The sequence below is a fragment of the Myxocyprinus asiaticus genome, chromosome 38 (assembly GCF_019703515.2).
Source record: "Myxocyprinus asiaticus isolate MX2 ecotype Aquarium Trade chromosome 38, UBuf_Myxa_2, whole genome shotgun sequence".
Classification (NCBI taxonomy): Eukaryota; Metazoa; Chordata; class Actinopteri; order Cypriniformes; family Catostomidae; genus Myxocyprinus; species Myxocyprinus asiaticus.
In genome coordinates, this window is record NC_059381.1 from 24187780 (window position 1) to 24197010 (window position 9231).

At 35.5% G+C, this 9231-nt stretch overlaps 1 protein-coding gene across 1 annotated transcript in view; it reads right to left on the reverse strand.

The window, feature by feature from the left end:
• Nucleotides 1-6106, reverse strand: part of tnfsf10l3 (tumor necrosis factor (ligand) superfamily, member 10 like 3) — a 13343-nt gene extending 7237 nt beyond the window's left edge. Inside the window, exons 1-2 of the mRNA XM_051677414.1 lie at nucleotides 5676-6106; nucleotides 1757-1906 (exon numbers count right to left, since the gene is read on the reverse strand). Of these exons, the coding sequence (XP_051533374.1) occupies nucleotides 1757-1906; nucleotides 5676-5930 (405 nt within the window). The 5' untranslated portion in view covers nucleotides 5931-6106. The remainder of the gene's footprint in view (nucleotides 1-1756; nucleotides 1907-5675) is intronic.
• Nucleotides 6107-9231: the final 3125 nt, after the last annotated feature.

Here is a 9231-nt window from a genome sequence, read left to right on the forward strand (position 1 = left end):
ATTCTTATACTCACATCTGTGACAAAAGCAGTCATAAAAAAACTGAAAAGACCTACCAAACCAATAATCAACTCAATGGATCAATGGCCTGAAATCATAAAAAGGGCAAATCTGCAAATCTACATCATTCCTATAAGTGATTCTTGCTATTTCAACTAAGAATTATGTAGGAAATGATCATGAAGCATAATATAGTCAGATAACGAGTAGAGCTGGCTAAACTGAGTAATGTCTTTGGCCCTGTGTCATCATACAGGGCTGGTCTTTCCTCTCAGGATCCAGCATAGAGCCACAGATAATAAAAGACATTGTTCCTGCCAAATAAACATTGCTACTAAACTGCACACTTTTGGTAGAAGCAATACTGAATGTTATACATCCGAAGCATAGCAACATTTATCAAAACAATTTCCACATTGAAATCCATTTCAGAAAGACAAACAAAGCTCTTTTCTGGAACACTGGAGTGGAAAGAAAACATAAAAGGCACAGAGGACAGCTTTCATTAAATTGTATTTATTGGAGTGAAACTGACATGAAGTTTCTTGAGTGCAACAGGTCAAATTAAACATCTAATATATCTGTCAATCATAAATACAGTATTCTGCTGAGGTTATGCCATTTCCGTACTGTTTTTGCCACTATCACAGTGGCTGAGAGGAGGTTTAAGGACTATTTTCAATTGGAATTTGAGTAACTTGAAGTTAAGCTCTTTAAAATAAAAGGTACTTGATCGTAAATTACTTGCGAGGAACTGTCTTAACTCATCTGGAGTAGCCAAAGGCAGGGGTACATTAATGTTGAATGTTGTTGTGTATATTAAATGAGATGTCTTTCTATGACAATTAATACCAGAAGGGCTTTGTGGCTTTTGACTGCTACTTTCCCTTTTGCTCTAAATGGTCATGTACTTATGTCCAAAGGGTTTCAGGTCCAATCCAATGCCATGAGAACCATATCAAGGGTTCCCTCATTTCCCAGTAAAGGCCAGTTGATCCTTCTGTGTTGAATCTCTACGCGGTAGCCTACAAATTGGTTTGCATTTATAGTTCTGTGTGGGTGTGTCTGCGTCATTCTGCAGAGTACACAGCCAAAATGCTAGTAAATTAAAAGAAAATGCCTTAATTTCTGAAATAAATATAAATCAACAAAAGCAGTGTAATTGGTAGATTCAAAAGTATTTGTTAAATTATTGTAGCATTAAAAACGAGTTCACCAAATTATGTGAACATGTTGAGATTTAAGTATAAATTATTTACTATACACTTTGTCTGCCATGCCAAGAGAAGATTAATCAGGCATATACTGTATATATAAATTATAAAGAGGCTTTTTGTCAGGTTTGCTTTTGTAACTACATAAAATTAAAAACAGCAACTGCTCCCGATTAAAACGAGCCAAAATGCAATGTGATATGATGTGAAGGTTGTGATATAATCTTGGAGAAAATGCGAAGTTGTTATAATTTTGGGGAAAATCACCACTGTTGTGGTGTGCAAAGATGTGATGCATAGTTACATTTTTCGAGAGGTGTGCGTCAGGCAACGGTGTAGGTTTGACACAGAAATATAAATAGGCCTTAAGTCTGTATGGAGTATACAACAGAAGTGGTAAGAGATATAGTTATAAAAACACTTATATAATGTAAATTTGTATGATGAATTTTTTTAACTGAGCATCAATGCTCCATTTAATAAAATTGAAATTAAGTACACCATTTGCATTTTATTTTCCAAGCAATGCAGCAACTCTTTACCTTAGAAATGTAGGCTTTGAGTCCTTCGGCTAGTTTAATGCATGGCTCCCCAAAGAGCTGCACCAGGTCATCTGGTACGTCCTGCTCTTTCTCCAGAGCATTCAGAAGACCAAGACATCTCAGTTCCTCCACCACGCCCTGGGACCGAGCCTGTCCATGACAGAACGACACCATCAGTAGGGGAGATTCTCACATTACAATTCAAGAGTCCACTTTTTTTTTTTTACATTGGAAAATGCATAGCAGAACTTTCATAACAAAGTCCTATCTTTCATGCACAGCTCAACTGCTACAGCATCCGTCATTTCACTTGGCATTAAAGATGAAGTGGGTCCTGTTAAATTATCTTTGGCACATGCTTTTAGATGATCCATAACTTATGATGCAGGGTTGGCAATTACTGAAGTGGTTTTATCAGACCATTGGTGTTTGATTCATAAAGAATTAATATAATAACACTGTGCTGATGTTCTGCTGAGAACATGAGACCACATTTAAGCTTTATGCATGTCAAAGTTTCTGTTTTTAGCATCTGTACTGCACAGTAATATTATATATATATATATATATAAATATATATATATATATATATAATAAATATATATATATATATATATATATGCACACACTATAGTTTAAGTCTTTGGTTCTTTTAATTGTGATGTTTCTCACATTTACAAAACCCCTTTATCTGAATACGTCATGCTTAGAATGCTTGAAAGTAGTTTTTCGATAGATAAAGGTACTAATTATGCCACCGTATGGATTCATTTGACTGCTGATTATGGAAGCCCAGGTTTCTTTGAAAGTGGCCTTCAGCTCATCTGCATTTTTTGGTCTCTTGTTTCTCATTTTCCTCTTGACAATACCCCATAGATTCTTTATGGGGTTCAGGTCTGATGCGTTTGCTGGCCAGTCAAGCACACCAACACCAAGGTCATTTAACCAACTTTTGGTGCTTTTGGCAGTGTGGGCAGGTGCCAAATCCTGCTGGAAAATGAAATCAGCATCTTTAAAAAGCTGGTCAGCAGAAGGAAGCCTGAAGTGCTCCAAAATTTCTTGGTAAACGGGTGCAGTGACTTTGGTTTTCAAAAAACACAATGGACCAACACCAGCAGATGACATTGCACCCCAAATCATCACAGACTGTGGAAACTTAACACTGGACTTCAAGCAACTTGGGCTATGAGCTTCTCCACCCTTCCTCCAGACTCTAGGACCTTGGTTTCCAGATGAAATACAAAACTTGCTCTTATCTGAAAAGAGGACTTTGGACCACTGGGCAACTTAAGAAAAGCAGCGTCTATGCCCAACATAGATGGGAACTCCTTCAATACTGTTTAAAAAGCATCCCAGGGTGATACCTCAAGAAGTTGGTTGAGAAAATGTCAAGAGTACATGTTTGCAAATTCTAGGCAAAGGGTGACTACTTTGAAGATGCTAAAATATAACACAGTTTTGATTTATTTGGGATTTTTTTAGTCACAACATAATTCCCATAGTTCCATTTATGTTATTCCATAGTTGTGATGACTTTACTATTATTCTAAAATGTGAAGAAAAAAATAAAAAATAAAAAAATAAAGAAGTGACCCTAAACTTTTGAACAGTAGTGTGTATATATATATATATATATATATACTATGTGGGTCCAGATATCTGTAGCTCACTGAAATCCTTCTTCTCTCTAAAATAATGTACCTTGTATATTGTGTCTAACTCATAACATAAGGTCCAAACTTCAAAACTCTCCTCCTTATTTCAAAACCACTGACCATGAGTTCTGATAAAGGAATATGCTAATTAAATCTGACAGCTTTCGCTAAAATTTCTGATTATGCCCCAATTCAAAGAACAACTGACAGGAGTTACCAGATTTTGTGATCAGCCCTATTTTGTAAGGTCCTTGACCATAATATAATTTTATTATAACTGTTTTAGTTGGTGCCAGCGCTACACTGATAATGTAGATGCCATCATAAAACATTAAAAAAAAATAGGAAAGCATTTCCACTTGAATAACCTGTCAAGAAAATATCTTGGTTATATTTAAACATAAATCAACATAAAACATTTTTTTTAAAAATAAGAACACACACACACATACATTATATATATTAGTGTATATATATGAAATTATATTTTGCACAAAGAAAATAAAGCCTACGTTTAGGAACATTACAATTATTTTTATTTATTATTTCTTATTTTCAGGACACTTCAGCACATTTTACTCCCCAACTTTCATTACCATAATGTATTTGGAAGTTTTACTTTGACTATTTCCTTTGTTTTCAATTATTATCTTTATTATCGTAACACAGTGGGGTTTTTCTGTGGGGTTTTTTTTTTTTTTACTGTATTAAAAAGATGCTGGTGTACAATGATTTTTAGAAACTTAAAATATCGTGAAAATTTGGATACAATGAAGAAACAGTTTGTACACTGTTAATACTAATAGTTATCTCAAAAAAATAGTTTACTCAAATTAAGCTTAAGTTTTTTTTCTATTCTTACTAGTTTTAATTAAGCTACCATTACTATCTAAATCCTAAAGTTGTAATTAATAAAAACATTTATGCAGTCCTTATTAAACAGTACTTGAAAGGTCACATTTTGGAATCATAACTCAATATTTATGTTCTTTAAACTTTGGCTTTGAGTACTACTGACTTAAAATTATCAAGTACAAAATTGTGGCTGTGTGTAATACCCATAAACCCTTGCGCTTGAAAAATTATGTATGTTTGGTCAAAACAAAGGAACGTATGTAGAAAAATAATACTTTTTATTTAAAAATGTATATAGTTTTGATTCTTATGACTATTGTTGTGGTTTTGTTGTAGCTGGCTGATAGTTGTGATTTGTGTGAAATCAACATGAGGGTGATTAGTGTGACCTCTGGTGAACTTGGAGCCTGTTAAAGTTAAACTATTCTTCTTTACTCAATTTTACTTCACGAAAGTGCAGATTTATGTGCACTAAGAAGTACTGCGCAGAATCCAATGTGCCATATGGCGAACCGAGATCTTTCTGTCATAATTTCTCTTATAGAGTATAAGATGTACTATAACTCAAGTTAAATAATTAAATAAACAATGATACTTATTTCACAGATGAATTACGTTTACTTAACTAGTTAGCATTACTTAAAAAATTAAGTTCAAGTGTCAAATAAGTACTTTGAAAAAGCATGCAAATTGATTGCCTTGAAAAATCTAAGGTCAGCTAATTACATTTTACAGTGTAGATCCACTGTACACAAAATCATGGAAAAAATATATTTGCTGAAACAATTTCAAGAATATAAATACCAGTGGTGCTGTAATTGCACCCTAGCATATAGTGCATTATGTAACTTGCCTTACAGGACATTTTTGGTCAGAGTTTAACAACTTTCCCATGCAGAACATAAAGGAGGTGTCAGAATACAAAATACCTCATTGCAAAAGCTCTTAGGGCTGTTTGAAAGCATGGGATAACTGCAATACAAACTCTGTAATTAGAGTCTGTGATAAAAAATAAAATAAAATAAAAAAAAAATACACTTTCTTTAAGAGATGCGTAAAACCTCAACACAAAAGCCAGGAATTTAGAAGCTCTATATGCAAACTGTGCATGAGAAATGATGTCAACCTATGACCTCATTCTTGTGTTAACAAGCTTAATGCAGTAATCACCATCTCAAGACAATCCAAGAAAAAAGTAGTGCTGACACAATGAAAACATGTAAATCTAAAGATGACAGCATGTCATTCTGCAGGGTAAAAAAGTGCTCCAGTTTTGCAGAATCTTATGGGAACATTTTAAAACGATATGGAAAGTGCACCAAACGTACACTTATCCAACACTGTATAAACTACTAAAACATTTACACAACAAAACCACATTTGTTTTGTTTATTGGTTTTGGTTTTTACCTGTGCCACTGACATATTTAAGTAGATGAAGAGTCCTGTTGTCGAGGCAACTTGAAGGACAATCACGATGACCACAACCGTCGTCACCCACAGCCTGGACGGAACTTCGAGGCGGTTTATGGGCTCAACCATGATGAATGAGCTCGATTCGCTACTAACAGACTGTAAATAATCGGAGTTGCCCTCAGATGCCACCGCTTTCCTGTCGAGTGACTGCAGCATGCATTGAGGAGGGGCTGCAGAATCCATGTTCATCACTGTTTAATGTTCCCAATTAAAAAAGTTTGATTTTACTTACCACCACCCTCAACAAAGATATGTTCGAGGAGACAGTGGGGTAAATGGATCGTCGTCGTTGTGGCGGATTTCAGTAACAATAACCAGCTACTCTGGTTGAGAAAACAGGCTGCTCTGCTGTGCGCCAGGCGGTTCTGTGGAGCATAATAACAACTGAAGAGTTTGACAATGGACTGATGTATCACGCGCTTTTCACCGTTTCAATTAGCTGCCCTGCCCTCTCATTTCTTATTTTACACAGCTATAGTTCCTCACATGCTACCTGTTGCATCCGCAAAACATAGTAGCCCCTTTCACACATGCAACCAGGTAAATTACAGGAAAACCGTTGGGTTGCTTTTACTGGTAAATGTACCACATGTGCTGTTCACACCATCAAAATGGACATTTATAGACACTAATGATACAACTTCTCGTTAAAGGCCAAATTTACCAGTATTTTCAAAAGGGTCGTGTTCACACATGACTTCTAACCTGAAAATTGCAGTAAATTTTCTGGAAAACGCTGTATGTGTGAAAGTGGCTACTATGTATGTGCCATAATACAAATTTAGCTAACTCTTTAAATGACAGTGTCCATGTTATTGCACGTTGCTATAATTAATTATCGCTTCTGAAGATATGGATTTTTTATTATTATTATTATTTATTTATTTATTCTCCCCAATTTGGAATGCCCAATTCCCAATGCGCTCTAAGTTCTTGTGGAGACCTAGTGACTCGCCTCAATCCTGGTGGCCGAGGACAAATCTCAGTTGCCTCCACATCTGAGTCCGTCAGTCCACACATCTTATCACGTGGCTTGTTGAGCACGTTACTGCGGAGACCTAGTGCGTGTGGAGGCTTCACGCTATTCTCTGCGGCATCCACACACAACTCACCATGTGCCCCACTGAGAGCGAGAACCACATAATAGCAACCACAAGGAGGTTAACCCAACTGACTCTACCCACCCTAGCAACCGGGCCAACTGGTTGCTTAGGAAGCCTGACTGGAGTCACTCAGCATGCCCTGGATTTGAACTTGTGACTCCAGGTGTGGTAGTCAGTGTCTTTACTTGCTGAGCTACCCAGGCCCCCTGAAGATATGGATTGAACTGTTGGAGTCATATATATTACTTTTATGCTGCCTTTATTTGCTTTTTGGACCTTTACATTTTGGTACCCATTCACTTGCAATTTATGGACCTACAGTGCTGAAATATTCTTCTAAAAATATTTGTTTGTGTTCAGCAGAAAAAAAGAAAGTCAAACACATCAGGTATGGCAGGTGGGTGAGTAAATTATGAAAGAATTTTCATTTTTTAGTGACTTATCCCTTTAAGTAAAGTAATGTAATGTGTGACCTATATATGGCTATATCAGATTTAGCATAACAGTTTAGGAATTATTTCTGTAGGCCACTGGGATTTTAATGTTTTTTGTTTTTTTGTTTTTCATTTCTTTGGTGTTTTCATTCCAGTGGGTCCATTGCGCTGTTATCGCACACTTCAAGTATGCTTTTCAAATATGTGGTTAGACTGGTGATTTAAACAGTGTATTCGGCTTATCTTCTGCTGCAAACTGTTATTAGAAGAGAAAAACTTGGTGGCAGATTCTTGCAACATGCTCTCGCTTCTGAGAAATAAGAGAAATAGAATGGATGATGTTTAAAATCAATAACTAAATAAGAAATAGATTTGAAATTACTAATCTAACAGGAAAAACATTATGACTCATGGCTGTAATTACTGGAGTTTATGAGATTTTAGTCAACTGGAGACTAGTGGCTTGCTTAACAATTATCTCCAGCCCTTTCTCTTTATTTTGCTCACTGCTAAACTACTCCCTATAAATAGTGTCTGTATGAGATTATTATGCTTCATATTATAACATCACTTCATAACGGATTTTTCTAAATAAGAGCAACAAATAACAGAGTTAGAGGGTAAATTCCTCTATGGTCTCACAAATGTTTATTTGATTTCCTGCTTATGCAGGATGATGTTACGTCTCAAAATTTTAGACAAGAAAGAAGGGAGACAGATGTTTTGATTACTGGAGTCCAGGGGTTACGGAGGCCCCCTGATTCCCCACTCCCACATACAACAGCTTCACAGGAGGGGCCAGGAACAGCTGGAGACACAGAACAACAAGAAGGGAAAGTCACAGTCAGTTTCCCTGTCAATGCTTTTTTCACTATGGATTCACAGTCTATATCATGTGTGTAGATAAGGTACAGATATTTTATCATATAGTGAACATATTTCTAGCATGCCACATTCTTTATAAGACAAAATAAGATAAGAAAGTGTTCGCCCATACCATACATGCAGTGATAACTTTTCTCACATACAGGCAAAAATGTGATGTTTCTGTAGTTGTTCTTTTAAATATATTTTTAGACTATAAAACCTCCCTTTCAGGAGGTAGTTATTCTGCAGCTGTATATTACAGGAAAAGTGGGGAATTCTGTTGGTTATAGTTTACAGAACAGCGTGCATCAGTGCCAGGATGTAAACAGCTTGCAGGAGATGTAAATTATAAGTAACAGTATTGTAAAAAAATAAATAAAAATAAAACACACACATAACATTTCTCCACCTCTTAATATGATGAGGTTTTTTTATTCAGCAACAATATGGGACTATAGGCCCCCTGGGGTAAAATGAACTTTTCATGTTATTTTCCTCCAAAACACTAAATAGCAATATAAACTACCACAGCACTTTCTTAAACACCTGCACTGCAACATTTTCCTGATCGATTAGAGTCATCGTGTGCAATGTCTAAATGTTAATTTTGAGATCAATGGATTTAACATTTAATAACTATTAAAATATTGCAAATTTATGTAGCATTAATGAGAATCCCTAAAATTAGCACATTTGTTTTGAGACAGAATGCTTATTTGTAATTTTCAGCTTTGTTCAAGCTGATTAAATCAAAAGTTTTTCAGTAACTATCCAGTAATTGAAAGGATAGTGTTTGGGGTAAAAAGCTCATTCACTGTTTTTCTTAAAGGAATATTACAGGTTCAATACAAGTTACGCTCAATCGACACAATTTGTGGAATAATATTGATTACCACAAAAATATATTTTTTTCCCTCTTCTTCCTTTTCATTAAAAAAAGCACAAATCTGGGTTACAATGAGGCACTTACAATGGAAGTGAATGTGGCCAATCCGTAAACGTTAAAATACTCACTGTTTCAAAAATATAGCCACAAGATGTGAACAATATGCATGTTAACATGATTTTAGTGTGATAAAATTGCTT